The sequence below is a fragment of the Gigantopelta aegis genome, chromosome 9, assembly GCF_016097555.1.
Source record: "Gigantopelta aegis isolate Gae_Host chromosome 9, Gae_host_genome, whole genome shotgun sequence".
NCBI classification, from domain to species: Eukaryota; Metazoa; Mollusca; class Gastropoda; order Neomphalida; family Peltospiridae; genus Gigantopelta; species Gigantopelta aegis.
In genome coordinates this window covers 52,929,083-52,945,272 of record NC_054707.1, presented here as the reverse complement: position 1 = coordinate 52,945,272, position 16,190 = coordinate 52,929,083, and the positions used below count along the sequence as shown (strand labels likewise).

General features: G+C 37.1%; 1 protein-coding gene across 2 annotated transcripts in view; it reads left to right on the top strand.

The window, feature by feature from the left end:
* LOC121381047 (mucin-17-like) overlaps positions 1 to 16,190 on the top strand; it is a 75,825-nt gene that overhangs the window by 45,743 nt on the left and 13,892 nt on the right. For both annotated transcript variants that reach the window (XM_041510129.1, XM_041510128.1), the window contains 7 exons: positions 5,368 to 5,558; positions 6,573 to 6,703; positions 8,083 to 8,210; positions 13,180 to 13,267; positions 13,484 to 13,610; positions 14,229 to 14,268; positions 14,737 to 14,867. In XM_041510129.1, the coding sequence (XP_041366063.1) occupies positions 5,368 to 5,558; positions 6,573 to 6,703; positions 8,083 to 8,210; positions 13,180 to 13,267; positions 13,484 to 13,610; positions 14,229 to 14,268; positions 14,737 to 14,867 (836 nt within the window). The remainder of the gene's footprint in view (positions 1 to 5,367; positions 5,559 to 6,572; positions 6,704 to 8,082; positions 8,211 to 13,179; positions 13,268 to 13,483; positions 13,611 to 14,228; positions 14,269 to 14,736; positions 14,868 to 16,190) is intronic.

Here is a 16,190-nt window from a genome sequence, read left to right as displayed (position 1 = left end):
CGGGACCTAGCTCGGTAGAGCATTCACCTGATCTGCTTACATTGTAGAATCGAACCACCTCAGTGGACCTATTTTCTGATTGGGTTTTCCTCATCCCAACCAGTGCACCACATCTGGTATATCAAAGGCTATGGTATGTGCTGTCCTGTAAGTGAGAGAGTGCATATAAAAGATACCTTCCTACTAATGGAGGAATGTAGCAGGCTTCCTTTCTAAGACTGTATGTCAAAATTACCAAATGTTTGATATCCAATGTGCTCTAATAGTTTCGTTAAATACAAAACAAATTTTAAAACACACTTTCTCCATGGGCATGCCTACCTGTTACTTGTAAAGGGAAGCCCCTTGATGGTCCACACTTATTTCAAGGATGCTGCAGTGGCTGGATCCTGATGATGATGATGATGATGGAAGAAAAAATCCTCAACAGCAGAAATGACATCATGATGGATTGTTTAATGCCTGCCAGCTAACTGGTTTTCAGATTAGGAAATACATGTAGATAGAAATCAGACAGTGCTAGATCAGGGGAATATGATGGGTGATCTATAAGCTGGAAGCCACACTCGTGCATTACAGCCATGGTGACCATCGAGTGGTGAGCAGATGAAAAGCACACATTTCGTGAAACCTTCTCATACTGTCAGTAAGAGAGAGCACATCTGATGTACCAGTCATGGGGCACTGATTAAAACAGTCAAAAACTGAGTCTATAGAGGGTGGGTGATCTGCAACCCACCATACTCCAGGCAAGCGTTCAACCACAGAGCTATACCCCACACTGTTTTGCTTAGGTGACAAACCCTATACCCATTGCATCTCAGGTGAGCTCTTCAACACTGCATGGAAGCCCATTCACATGCATGTACATGTTTGTGACAGAAATACATGTACATGGTAACAACAGTCATTAACTCAGCTCTATACGCTACCCAGCAATCCAGAGCATATTAAACCCATGAATCTGTGTGCATAGACAACAGTCATCAACTTGCCACTGTACACTACCCAGCAATCCAGAGCATATTAAACCCATGGATCTGTGTGCATAAAATCAATTATCAGAATAAAATGCCAAACAAAAGCCCCCAGATAAAAACCTGTTGACATATTATGAACAACAGTAGCTACAGAAACACAAACAACTAGGTGTGAGCTAATGCATATTTGAACTGCATAATAAATATTTTAACTGGACAGTGTGGGTTTTTTATTTTCTTGTCACGATACTTTCTATATCGCTACCTCCCAATTGATTAAATACTTATCTCGGCTCCTGTACACAGTTCCTGTGTGTTGTTAACACTTCATACAAGCCATTATGACATGTTGGGACATGATTTAATTGGAGCGGAATAATAAGCTGTGTTCATTACCGTGAACCACAACTGGTTGTAGTAAACAGTGGATTACTAACGTGCTGTCGTATATAACATACAATGGTTTTGTGTTCAACTTGTCAAGTTAAGGTAAATCATGATATATATTTTTTCATGTATTGTAAACACTTTTTATACTAGTAGTTAAGAAATGGGTAACATTTTAAGTGTATTTATTAGCATGCACCAAACTTATATTTAGTGAACAGATTATTCCATGTTGTAATATAACGTATAGTGAGTTTTGCATAGTTGTTGATTGAAAACAAACAGAGGTTTTTGTTATATTGAGAACATGTTAAATACATGTATGGAAATTAATACGCTGCATTTACTTGGTCCCCTATACAGACAGGACATAGCCCAGTGGTAATGCACTCACCTGATATAGTCTAGGATCAGTCCTTATCAGTGGACCCATTTGGCTGTTTCTTGTTTCAGCCAGTGCACCACAACTGGTGTTTTAAAGGCTGTGGTATGTACTATCCTCTCTGTGGAATGATGCATATAAAATATCCCTTGCTACTAATGAGAAAGCAGCAGGTTTCTTCTCTAAATCTATATGTGTCTGAATTATATCTGAAATGTAGTCGATGATTAATAAATCAGTGTGCTTTATTGGTATCGTTAAACAAAATAAACTAACTTTTTGTTACCCTTTACATGTGCCACATTGGCACAATAATATTGTATTTGGTAAAGAGTTGATTACTTGCATTTTGTATATTTATTGTCATAACACTGATTTGGGGTGTGTGTGTATGTGAGGTGGGGAATGTACCTGTAACACAACAGACCGCACTGCATGCTTTAGGCAGCATGAATAAATACATGTACTGCAATCAGCAGTCTGTTGTTGGTAATTAATTTTAACTTTAGACATTAAGTTGACATGTCATTTTTACCCTGCTAGAAGTCAGGGCCAAAAAGTGTGGATTGCTCTTTCTTTATAGATTAATGATATTTTAACAGTACTGAAACATGGCAAAACATGTCACAACAACCATATGGTGTGATAGCATGTAATTAATCACCATAAAAAATGTTATTGATTTGTTATTTCTGGATGTTGGTAGAAATGGCTGGTGTTTACAGTACTTATTAATTATCTATGGTTCTTTCAATACATACTAGTACATGTAATTGTATATGTTTATTCAGGAATATTGGTATTTTTAGTTCAAGGTATGAGAGGGGCCATTCAAACATTACATAATGCCCGAAGGGGTGGGTGGTTGTACATGTAGGTCCAAGTGTTATGTAGCATTATGTAATGCACTTTTTTTAAATAACTAAAATCTTTTCTTTTTTCCCCTTTTTTCATAAACGATCTGTCACGGTGACAATGTTTAACATAGGTAGTTATAGCTAAACACAATAAGAATTATGAATCAATTTGAAATGTGTATCTGTGTTTTCCCAATTTGTAAACTGTACATTAAAATTGTATTACACTCATTGCATGACTTCTTTGTGAATAGTAAGGGGTGTCTCCAAGCTTTATGTAATATTTTGGAGTGTGTGTGATCTAGCGTTACTGAGCATTACAGCGGGGAGGGAGGGTTATCTAATCTCGACTAAAATAACATTACATAATATTTGAACAGCACCTGAGATACACATACACAAGACAATTAGGGAGTTCACACGAAAGGAAGGGTTAGTGTGTATTGTAGAGGGGTAGATCCAGGCATTTTCTTGGGAAGTGATGCAATGCAAAAAGTGCACTTGCTTGGCTGTCAGCTTTCTTTAAACTGGCCATATTTGTTGTAACTTGCAATTACAGGGCTTGGGAGAGCTGTATCCCTCCCCCTCCCTCCCAAACTGCCCTTCAGAATCGACTGCTCTGCAGTTGGTGAATCATGTAAAATTATAATATTATGGCATTCACAAACGTGTCAGTCACGTGTATATTTGCCAAAACATGTACGGGTACATAATTAATATCTTTGTATGTTTCAATAGTGATATATTCCAATTAACCCTTGTGTAATGTGACGGTGTGCAGCACGCCACTAATTAAATAATGTTATGGACTTGATGGTGTGCTGCACGCCACTATCACTATAACTACTATAGCTGCCCCAGTCTGTTGCGTGAACACCCCCGATAGTATAATGTGCATACACCATGATGTAATTAGTAAGTACTGTGTCTAAAATATAAACTGTATCCTAACTCTGATGCCATTTACCTTTAGTTGGTCACGTTTTAGTTCACTTATGATATTAAACTTACATGTCAATGCATGACTAGTACAGGAAAGGAAAGGAAATGTTTTATTTAACAATGCACTCAACACATTTTATTTATGGTTATATGGTGTCGGAGTCTAGTACAGATGCTAGAAGAAGACACCCAACACCCCAATTCAAAAGCAGGGCACTCTTTCAAATAGGAGCCTTGGATTTCTTCTTGTAGCTTTTGTACTAGTCAACATTATCTAAGTTATAAAATTAAGGCCCATTGAACCACATGTTCAAAATGAAGTTTAATTTTTAAAAACGTTTTAAACTGAAATTTTGTTAATTCATGTATGTGTTACATTTTGTTGTGTAAAATACAAAAATGCAGTCCCATCTACTAATGTTTTGTGTCCAATTTACTCTTAGTGTTGAGGATCAGTGTACAGTTGTACATTTGGCAAGGAGTTTGAGGAAGTTTGTGGATTTGTGAAAAATAATGCATGAGCCCTGGAGGGACAAGTTAATTAGTTTTCATAAATTCACACTTCTGAGTGCATTCTCCAACATAATCAGTGGTACAGCGCTCGCCTGAAGGGATCGATTCCCATCGGTGGGTCCATTGGGCTATTTCTCATTCAAGCCAGTGCTCCACAATTGGTGTAACAAAGGCTGTGGTATGTACTATCCTGTTTGTGGGATGGGCATATAAAAGATCCCTTGCTGCTAATCGAAAAGAGTAGCCCATGAAGTGGTGACAGCAGGTTTCCTCTCTCACTATCTGTGTGGTCCAATGCCATATATCCATAAATAAAATGTGTTGAGTGTGTCGTTAAATAAAACATTTCCTTTCTTCCTTCCAACTTAATCTGTTATTCATTAAAAGAATTATGTGACTGCTAAATTAACTTCTATTTTATATGTTAGTATGAAAATATAAGTTAAAATGGCAAAGAATGTTTACAAAACTGATAACCCAAATGATAGGATCCTTTTGGACCTAACCTGAATGATTTGATCAGGAAATCCTCAGCAGTGGATGGCTGGCATTCAGCATGGTGCATGTGTTAAACATGTGCATGTAATCTCTGATTTCTGATTTAGTTTCCATCTATCTTTGTTGTATTCCATCAGAATACATTGCTATCACTAGTATCAGGTTTATAAGGCTTAAATTACATGTTTATTACATTTTGCAGATGTTTGGCCTCGTGGGCTAATGCTTTGTATTTGTTTGCAATGTACAAGTTTTGTCAGTAGTGGGTTCAAATCCCGGACCTGAATACATAAAATATTCAAATTGCATTGTTTCACAAGTGTTGATTTTTGACAATATTGTGACATCACACATATGGATTAATCAACATATATGACATGTACTTAGGGAGGGGGTGGGAAATCTCACATTTTGGGGATACAATTTATCATTGTTTTACCTTTGGGATGCCATTCATTCATTTGTTTATTAATTCATTCTGGTTGAGGTCTCCATTCATTCATTCATTCATTCATTCATTCATTCATTCATTCATTCATTCATTCATTCATTCATTTTTATTTGTGTGCCTGCTATGAACTTTGTAACTGCATCTTTACCACTTCTTGCCATGCTATGCAGTCTATAATTCTCTTGTATATTTATAAATCACAAGAATCCAGTATCCTGAGTTTCTTGTTCGTGTTGAAGTCTGTTTAAACATTAAACATCGATTAATTGACTTGTTCTTCTAGCTAACAGTTGATCCTACTTGTTTGATTACTGTGAAGCAACAGAAATAAATTATGTATGTTGTACACTTGCACAGGAACATTATGGGGAGCCGACGTCACATCCAGAGTGTGCCGAAGAGTCGAACAAAGAGTCGGGATTTATGAGAACAAGTCCCAAGAAAATGGCATACGAGGTCAACCCTGAACATGGCCAACAGTCCATGGCTGACCACGATGAGGATAAGAAAACACCTGATGTTGTCATGGAGACACCGAACAATAAACGGTACTTGCATAATTTAGTTTGAAGAATATTTGAATTTACTTTAAAATTACAAATATTAGTTTTTAAAGACTAAGTCATATTTATCACTATTAGAGCCGTTTATGATCACTGATTATGATTACTTAGATTTTATTGTTTAGGTTATCCATTTTCATACATCTGGAGTGGTCTAGGTCATCCTGGTGTTTTTAATATCACAAAATGCATATTTCATATTTTTTTAAATGCACATGCGTCCGAGGAGTAACAGAAACGAATTCTAGTCTATTTGTAAAGGTGTTTTTCCATTTCATCATCAAAGACTCTTGTTTCATTCTGTTGTAACTATCCATATGTGCTACAGGTTTGTAGATTTAACTAAACTTAGTGTCCATTTTTATGGGTTGAAACTAGGGTCTGTACCTTTAAGTAATTAATAGCTTACTGGATTGGTAGATATTAAAATTATTCTTCAAATTCTTACAAATTAGAGATCAAAGAGACAAAAGTTTGAAAATTTATTTAATGTGACCATGAAATATTCAAAAACATATGAAGAGAGAGTGAGAAATATAGTCACAAAAGTTAAAGTTTGTTTTGTTTAACAACACTACTAGAGCATATTGATTTATTAATCATCAGCTATTGGATGAAGCATTTGGTAATTTTTACATATAGTCTTAGAGAGGAAACCCGCTACATTTTTCCATTAATATGAAGGGATCTTTTATATGTACCATCTTACAGACAGGATAGCACATACCACTGTCTTTGGTGTGGAAGTGTACACTGGTTGGAAAAAAAAATAGCCCAATGGATCCACCGATGGGGATTGATCCTAGACTGATTGTTTATCAGGCGAGCACTTTACCACTGGGACACAAAAGAGACAAACGGACACTGATGTGTTTTCATGTAGATAGTTTTAACAATATTTTATTATTTTATGTGGCATTTTCCATGGACTTTTATCTAGGATAAAAATACAGTTTAGATTAAAATATGGTGCAATGAATGCAGTGGCTTTTTTTTCAGGAATACTGGTCCTCCGAATGAGTCTGGATCAGAGACAGGCCAGCTGATGTATGTGTCTGAGGATGCCCAGAATTCAGACGGCATAACTCCTGTGAAAAAACTCAGAAGAAAGAAACCAAGAAGAGCTAATGGTAAAATTATTTGTCAAGTCTACAGTATTAGTCCTCTACTGGTAGGGGACCATAGGTTTCATCCTTCTGTCTCTGTCTGTCTGTTTGACTTTCTGTCTTGTCTGTCTGTCTGTTGATCTGTTCCACATATAATTTGCAAACTGTTTTCTTCGCCAGTGTCTCAAAATATTGAGCTAATGTTTTGTGTATCTATAACCTTATTATGTACAATCACAGATCAAGTTTATTTACCCATTTTTATATGCCCATCTATGATGGGTCGTATTATGGTATGGCGTTGTCCACCTGTCCGTACATCTGTTAATGTTTTCTTGTCCGGACCATATCTTGCATACAGGACCATCAAACCTCACATGTAGGAACAATGTGGGAAGGTGGTGTGTTGTTTACTATCACTAGGTTAATGTGACCTACTTTTCACGGTCTACTGCACATAACAGTAAATCCTTGTCCAGACCATATCTTGCACACAGATGCATACAGGACCATCAAACCTCACATGTAGGAACAACTTGGGATGATGGTGTATCACATACAATAACTAGGTCACTGATACAAATAAATCAAATAATGTGTCTATATTCACATAATTAGAATTGAATCATACCCGTAACATATTCATTAATATCTATGGTTTTCCAACAAACTCCTGACAGGCGTATCATGTACCTCACCGGTACTCTTGTTGACAAGAGTTATGGCCCTTGAACTTGTGAGATACAAAATTGAGATGGTAATACCATTTGTGTATGGATTACGATAAAAAAATTATTGGTAGTCCATATGATGTGAAACATTTTGCACTTCCAATGTTTTTGTTTGTAATGCTTACAAATAGCAGTTTTTAATCATACTGTTATTTTAAACATACAATAGAATCTCGTTGAGTCAAACTCAGAAGGGTTGAATACACCGCAACGCTCGAACCAACTACAAAGTCCAGAGTTACACATACACGATGTTGACTGAATGGTTATGTCGACCTACCTGATGGGTCGAACACTTTCTCCAGTACTGATGGGGTTTGAGCCAATGGGATTCAACTGTGTTTAGAGAGTGTTTGATGTAGCACTGACAGGGTTCGAGCCAATGGGATTCAGCTGTATTTAGAGAGTGTTTGACTGAGCACTGATGGGGTTCGAGCCATTGGGATTCAACTGTATTTAGAGAGTGTTTGACTGAGCACTGACAGGGTTCGAGCCAATGGGATTCAACTGTATTTAGAGTGTGTTTGACTGAGCACTGACGGGGTTCAAGCCAATGGGATTCAACTGTATTTAGAGAGTGTTTGACTGAGCACTGACAGGGTTCGAGTCATTGGGATTCAACTGTGTTTAGTGTGTTTGATGTGATGTAAAAGGTTCTGATTTATGTTCCAGGTGTCCAGTTACCTGTCCAAGAGCAACAACTGATTTCACATGAGGAGATGGCCTTGACCTCTAAACCTCATCCTGCTCCTAGACATAACCCACCTCTGTCTCAAGCAGATCTCTCTACAACTTACGAGGTACTTGTGTATATATGCGTAAGCAGGCCCTGTATGAACTCGGAGGGGGGGTTGCCTTCTCCAACTTGAGGACAAAAATGTATTGGGTTATTCTGTCCTGATCTATATAAATAAAAATAGAAATATGGCTCATGCAACCCCCCTCCCACTAGAAACAGTGCCCCTCCACCCACCAGCCACTCCAAAAATTGTTCCTACGGGCCTTGTAAGCAATTGTGTGACGGAACATGCTCTTATCTTTTTCGCCTGTGGCGATGTTAATTGTTTTAGAGGGCCGTGTGCAGCTTGGTTACATAATACCCCTGCGCGGCGGTGGTAGAGCTGCTCCCTAATACACACCCAGACCAGGTGTGGAGGCCATGTGGCCAGTAGTTACGTAATAACTCCGGTAGTGTGGTTTATGACCGGGGTATTGCTGGCGAACTGGCGACAGTAAGTCTGGCTATCTAAGAAAATATACCGACTCTGGGAGTTGTGGAAATATCACATGATAGGTGAGGTACCGCATTGTGCCCCCAGGCGATATTCGCTGTCTCTGAGATTTTTGAATAGATAGGATTTAAGATATATCGGGGAGAAACATTGGAAGGCTCCCGGGGAACGTAGTCTGACTGGACTGGTAAATATATTTTTCTGCTCTGTTGTATAACCTTGATGTGATTGATGTGACTTTAATTATTTTAATACTGTATTATACCAATATTCTTTAGACAGTGTCTCCGGTAATCTGACGAAGTAAATTGTAGGCTTCACTGTTCTAATATTTTTATACGAGTATTTGGTAAGATAAAGCTTAGCCGGTCATCCTAGAGGACCTAGGTAAACTGTAGGTTATTGTCTTTATTGTGATATGTACCAGTATTAATTCTGTATTACAAGGTTACTGAATGAGTAGTTAAGGGTTAATTAGAAATTAACCAGTTAGGAATAGAGTTGTAATTCCTTTATTAATTAAGTTCCCTTGGCAGCGTTTCTCAATTATCACACGTGTGCGTGTTGTATCACGGTGAAGTGATTAGAATATTGTGTAAACTAGACACCTAGTGATTAACTAATTAAGTGATTAGCTCTGGGTTGTTATTATATTGTTGTTGCAAATTAACTACTGCGGCAAGTACATTTGTCAGCGTAGTGTTAATACAGATTCCAAAGTGTATTGTGTTTTGTTGTGTTTTCTAGTGAACTAAACGTGCTATATATATATATATTTATATAAGATCTTATCTCTGATTATACCTAAAGCCGAGCCACTCGGGTAGTAGCCTGCCCGATATAGAGCGATCTAATAGATATACAGTTAGGAGAGATATTTGGATAATCATGTTTTATTCAGTTACGGGTATTATAGGATCCCCGTGACAAATTGGACTTGTGGTTGGTAGATACTGAGTTTGCATTGTCCTCTGTCCTGCATAAAAATTGGGTTAAAATGAAAGTGTAATGAAATAAATTATTTTTAACTTTTGCCACTGTGTTAAGTGCTGGTACATGCTAGGTTTCTATCCAGGTATTGGCTTTATCATAAATTAATATGAAATTTAGTGGGTAGGTGTAAGACCATCTTCCTGATCTTTCTGATACTAAAAGCAATTCAGGGGCACATGCAAAACATTTGTATGAGGGGGTTACCATACAGATTCTTCACAACAATGCATGAGAATCATTTTTTTCGTGGTCAGTGTACTGTATGTTAGGTGAAAGTAAATGCTTGTTTTTTGTTGTCAATTTTAAAATAGATTTGTGGTTTTTGGAATTTAATTGGATTTGCATAGTTTACATGTACAGGAATAATAATGAAGCTGGATTCCCCGATTCTTGTTACAAAAACGAGCCGTGTGTTCCTCAGTTGAACAAGATCAATAATGTAACATGTTTTAGTGACAGTGTAGTAGGCTACTTGAGCTGTCATGTCTGAATACAATGATGTGTTTAATATTTTATCAGGTACTGGTAATGAAGTATCGGGGAGCAAATTTAAATATAAATCATAATGTAGCTATCAATTGTTGTTCCATTGGCGTGTTTTGTATTCACTGGGCAGTTACCAGTCTGGAAATGTAATGAAGGTACAGGTGACGTTTACAAACTGTTGGCTAATACCTCAGCGAATTGTCACTGATGGTTTGTAATATGTTTCACAGTTGCTGAGGCACCATGTCAGTTACATTTTTAATATAGAAGCATTTGTGATAGAATTTCTGATATTGCTTTACACTCAACAGTGCAATGTGTCAATCAAATGTTAAGGCAGACTACAATTTCATGATCAAAATTTCAGGAAAATGGATTTATAACACACATGTAGCTTAGATTTTGTTCTTAATGTATTGCTTTCTTTCCGCTATTTTTGTGTACAAATGCTTTATTAAAATTATGTTTCAAAATGGCAGTGACAGTTTCTGATTTCATTAAAACTGTAGCTGTAAATAGTCTTCTGCATTAACTGAAGGGGTGGGACGTAGCCCAGTAGTAAAGCATTCGCTTTATGCGCAGTCTGTCTAGGATTGATCCCCATTGAGAGTTGTTCCTGCCAGTGCTCCACATCTGGGGTAATGAAGGCTGTGGTATGTACTATCCAGTCTATGGGTTAATGCATATACAAGATCCCTTACTGGTACTTCTTTAAACCAGACATGCATGGGACCAAGAATTTTGTCCAGTATTAGAGGTGTCCGGTTTTCAGGGGTTTGTATTGATACAAAACCTTTTGTTGTACTCTGTCGTGTCCTATTCACATTCAGCTTTATATATGTATTGAAGATAAATCCAACTTTTAATAATCAAACTTTTGAGTTAATTAAGATATTTTAACGTTTGCTTATATATTTTTAAAACTTGAAAAAAATAAGTTAAGTTGCACATTCCAGATGGGAAATTTTTCAATATGTCAATGAAACGCTACTGACATCTTTTCAACTAAATAACGATTTTGAAACAAATTCAAATTCAAACAGTAAAAAGACTGGATTAAATTCATTGTTGTTTTGTCGATCCTTAAAGCAAACTATAAATATGTTTGTGATGGATATCAAAACTGTCACTTGATCTTTAATTGCTTAATTGTTATTTGCCAACTGTACCCAGTCATATGTAATGGTGAGTACACATTTAATGGCTAACCCGATAATGTGTATATTACACTAGCTATGTTCGCAGTCAGGTAATCTGGCCGAAGATAGCTAAGTGACAATAAACGAAACATTTAGTGACTCCATAGTGATTGACAATGGTCTGGTTGTCCGGTTTTCAGAGGTACAAATTGCACTAACTAAAGAATTTTGGACTGAATTATTTATCCTGTGTTCAGTTTTGAGAGGATTTTGGTTTAGAGAGGAAAACTTTGGTGTTAAAAGATGCATAAATTATGGGACTTTGGAAATTTCCAGTTTTGAGAGAATTTCGGTCTTGAGGGGTTTCACTGTAGCCCATAGCATAGCGGTAGCAGGTTTTCTCGCTTATTGCCATTTGACCTGAGCAGGATAAAAGCAATATCTTAAGACAGTAACCAGTTATTTTAATATCCTGCATGTATACATGTATATTGGGATGCTCTTTCTTGTTATGCATCTCATTAAATTCTAAATTATTATTTACTTAGGACATTAAAGGAATGCTAAAGCAAGGCTTTTGGACTGGTATGCATATTCAACAATATATGATGCACATTATTGCTTAATCTTATAATCTTATAGTTAATTAATAAAATGGTTAAATGTGACGGCTATTATATATTACGGGCACAGCCATTTTGTACTATCCCAGTGAAAACACCCTCTGGTGAGCCGGTGGTTATGTAATACTTAATGTGTCATGTGAAGAATTAGTCTTAGAACTGAAGAAACAAAAGGTACCTGATTTTTGCAGATGCATCGCAATGTTCTGTAATAATATCCATCCCAGTAAGCCAGCAATAAGTATATATTGTTTTTAAATACAAAATAAACCACCACTGTCAAAGTGTCAAAATAACTGTATTATGTTCCGTCCATACATTAACCCACGTACTGACATGATAATCAGAGTGTTCTTTCCGTGGCCTGCACACATAATTCCTGGTTGGCAGGTGTATATTGCATGGTATCCAGTCATGGTAAGTGATTACCACTGTCTAGACACACATACAAAAATACTTGCCAGGTTTTTTTAAGATCACAGAGTATTGTGTGATAACCTGCTGCCCCTACAATGTTAATGGACATTATCAGCCATCCTGCTTTATTACTGTAAATAATTCTGTAAACCCCTTGATTAAGTAGACTTTCCCATCTAAAATAACAAAGCTGCCCAATTATGTATGGTAGTCCCAAAGAAAAGAAAATTATCACTTTGGTATCTTGAGTGGTCATTTTTGCTCCAACGTACTCTACCAATATAAGCCTAATAATATGCATTTTTTCTTTGGAATTTTTAAGAGAGAAAAATACTATATAACTCCATTTCATTCTATTGATGCAAATTAAAATATATTTAGTTAAATAGTTTATTATACTATGAAGTCATTTATGTTGTTTTACAAGTCTGGTTGATTAAAGCGAAGTGCCTTGTCGTAAATTACTGCTTTTGTTTACACTGTGCATACAGGAGTTTGTCAGAGCTGATGTCACTTTTCCCCAAGCTATAGTACCAGATGCCATGAAAACGAAACAAAATGGCTGCCCCCAGTTAGCAGGAATAATCAGATTTTTTTTATCAACTCTAAAATTACGCATTTTTCAAGTGTCAGTATGTGTTGGTGGCCCGGGTATGCACCTTTCCAACACATAAGGCTCTTGTTGGAGTTTAGTCTTCCTTTAAAAACAATCTATAAAATATATTGTCCTAAACCACATGTCCATTGGTATATAACCATAATTAAAATGTATTGAGTGCATTGTTAAATAAAACATATCATCTTCTGCATTAAGTTAAGATGGTACATTTTGGCAAGGTGTCTCTAAAAGGTTTCTAAAATGTCTTTGTCTGTTACCAGGAGGAGGAGGAGCTACTCGAGAAGGCTGAGATGGAGAGAATCCAAAATAAGCAGCGACTGCGAGAACAGAAGAAGAGAGATCGCCACAGTGAGTTCTGTTTAGCAGGAATAATCAAATTTTTTTATTAACACTAAAATTACGCATTTTTCATTTCTTAAAGTGTCAGTATGTGTTAGTACCCAAGTATGCATCTTTCCAACACATAAGGCTCATGTTTGAGTTTACTCTCCCTTTAAGGACTGTCTGTTATTCCTTTTATGTCTGCTAGTAGATCAATGATAGGTTGTTTTTTTAATGTTCTAGAATCCAGCCCCACTAAAGAGAAGTTCACTGCGAGTCAAGATTCCCAGAGAGAGATCGATGATGTTCTTGGTGCCCCAGATCATACAGGGAATACTCCTGTACCAGAAGTGTTTGTTCATAAAAAGAGGTAAAATAATCTTAAAAACTGTTCAATAGTGAGGATTGTTCATAGAAGATGAATGTAAATGTTTTCTACCACAGCAATGTTAGTTAAGCAGTTTCATTAGTTTCAGTATTTGGGGGCAGGATGTAGCTCAGTCGGTTGAGTGCTTGCTTGAGGTGGTTGCGTCGCAGGATTGAACCACCTCAGTGGATCCGTTCAACTGATTAGGGTTTTTTCTCATTCCAACCAGTGCACCACAACTGGTCAAAGGCTATGGTATGTGTTTTCTTGTCTGTGGGAAAGTGCATATAAAAGATCCCTTGCTGCATCAAGAAAAATGGAGCGGGTTTCCTCTGTTGACTATGAGTGTCAGAATTACCATATGTTTGATGTCCAGTAGTCGATGATTAATTAATCAATGTGCACTAATGGTGTCGTCAAACAAAAACTAACTCTTTTTTTTTAGTTTCAATTACAACACAGACTGTTCATAATTTTCAGTACAACATCTTTTTTCAGCACAATACTTTGATAAGAATTATCAAAGAAATCTATGCCATGATTTTTATATCTGATCCAGTACACTGTTTGTTTGGGTTTCTGGCTAATTGAAATAACTTTCTTTTTCTTTTTTTTGAACAGAAATACTAGAAGAAGGAATAAGGCTACAGAAGGACAATCAGTAAGTATTACTTGACATCATTTCAATTTCCTCACTCTTTATTTCAACCACACCCACAGCTGAGGTAATGAATATTTAGTTTTCCTTCATTTTCTCAAGTAAACCAACTTAGATTTGTGGAAGGTTCATAGATAGAGCCTGGAGTCACATGCCTTTTGTACTGGTTTTCAGTCTACAATCCAACTCCATGATTAATATATCAAAGGCTGTGGTATGTGATGTCCTGCTTATGGGGAAAATACTTGTTAAAGATCCCTTTTTGTTTCTTCAGTAGGAATAGTTCATTCACCTATTACATGGGCATCAACTCTTTTCCTCTACTCTCTATACTCCAAAATGTATTTTGGGTTTCCTCTCTAACACTATATGTCAAATCACCAAATGTTTGACATCCAATAGCCAGTGATTAATAAATCAGTGTGCTCTAGTGGTGTCGTTAAACAAAACAAACTTTCAACCTTTTTTCAGAACAACGGGTTTGAAGAAGACACGGGTGAATCACCTCAGTCTACTGAGTCTCTGGAAGAGGCCCGTCAGAAGATGCACCGTCTCCTTGACGACGCGTTCTCTCTCCTCTCCTCCAGCCGCTCCAGCATCAGGTGAGATAACTCTTGGCTAAAGTCATCATCATCATCATGACATCAGAAAGAAAGAAAGAAATGTTTCATTTAACAATGCGGTAGGCGTAGGCGGTTTTGGCCGTAAGGGGTGTTAGGTTTGTCCGGGGGACTGCCCGCGCCACGCCCCCCCCCCCCCCCCCCCCCCCCCCCCCGGAGCCTTCCCCGGTTTCGGCCACACCGAAGTCCCCAATACGATGGGTGCCCCTAAGTAAAACATATCCCCCTATTAAAAAAAAAACTCCTGTGGCTGAAGCCTAACCTCCTAGTCACCTGCCACCCCTATTTTGAGGGCTAATTAATATATTTAAAAAACATTTTAAAATATATTTATATTTAGGACTGCCCGATCTAAATTTGCGTTACAAATTGTTAGTTGTTTGCTGTATATTAAATATTGTTTGGGAAAATAATGCACAAAATTATTTATTGTAAAGTCCTTTTTCCCTGTTTGTTTAAATATCAAAATTGCCCCAGTAATTGTTCTGTCCCAGGTTGGACTACTGGCATCCGGTGGCCGAACCTGGGATAGACATGCTCGAAACCTTCGTGGTATAGGAGCATGTAAATATTTTATTGATTGATTGATTGATTTAACAATGCAGTCAACACATTTTATTTACGGTTATATGGCGTCTGACATATGGTTAAGGACCACACAGATATTGAGAGAGGAAACCCACTGTCGACACTTTTATATGCACCATCCCACAGGCAGGACAGTACATGCCACAGCCTTTGTTACACCAGTTGTGGAGCACTGGCTGGAACGAGAAATAGCCTAATGGGGATCGATCCCAGACTGACCGCGCATCAAGCAAACACTTTACCACTGGGCTATGTCCCGCCCCCTAACTCTTGGCTAAAGTCATCATCATCATCACATCAGTGTCCTGTAATTAATAGTAAAGTGCAACAGGATTACCAATATGTTGGCGGAGAGCCAACACTCTGTTGGTCACATAAAATTGTTTTATTTAAATATATTTCTGTGTCATTTTTAAAAATATAATTTTGTAGCCACACACTATTTATTACACAGAGTATGACAAATATTTTGAAAAGTCACTAGCCACAGGGCTAGTGGGTTTGTGAAAAACACTAGCCCACCAAGATAAAGCACTAGCCCAAATTCCTGATCAATTAAAACTAGATTTTTATATCATTTTTGTAACAATACACATTTACGAGTATAACAGTAAAATAAAACAAACACTTAAATCATGTTGTAACTTTTAGTTTTTTGACATGTTGTACGTTTGTTTTTTTGTCAAGTGTGATCCATCGTCATTGTTCTCTTTTTGC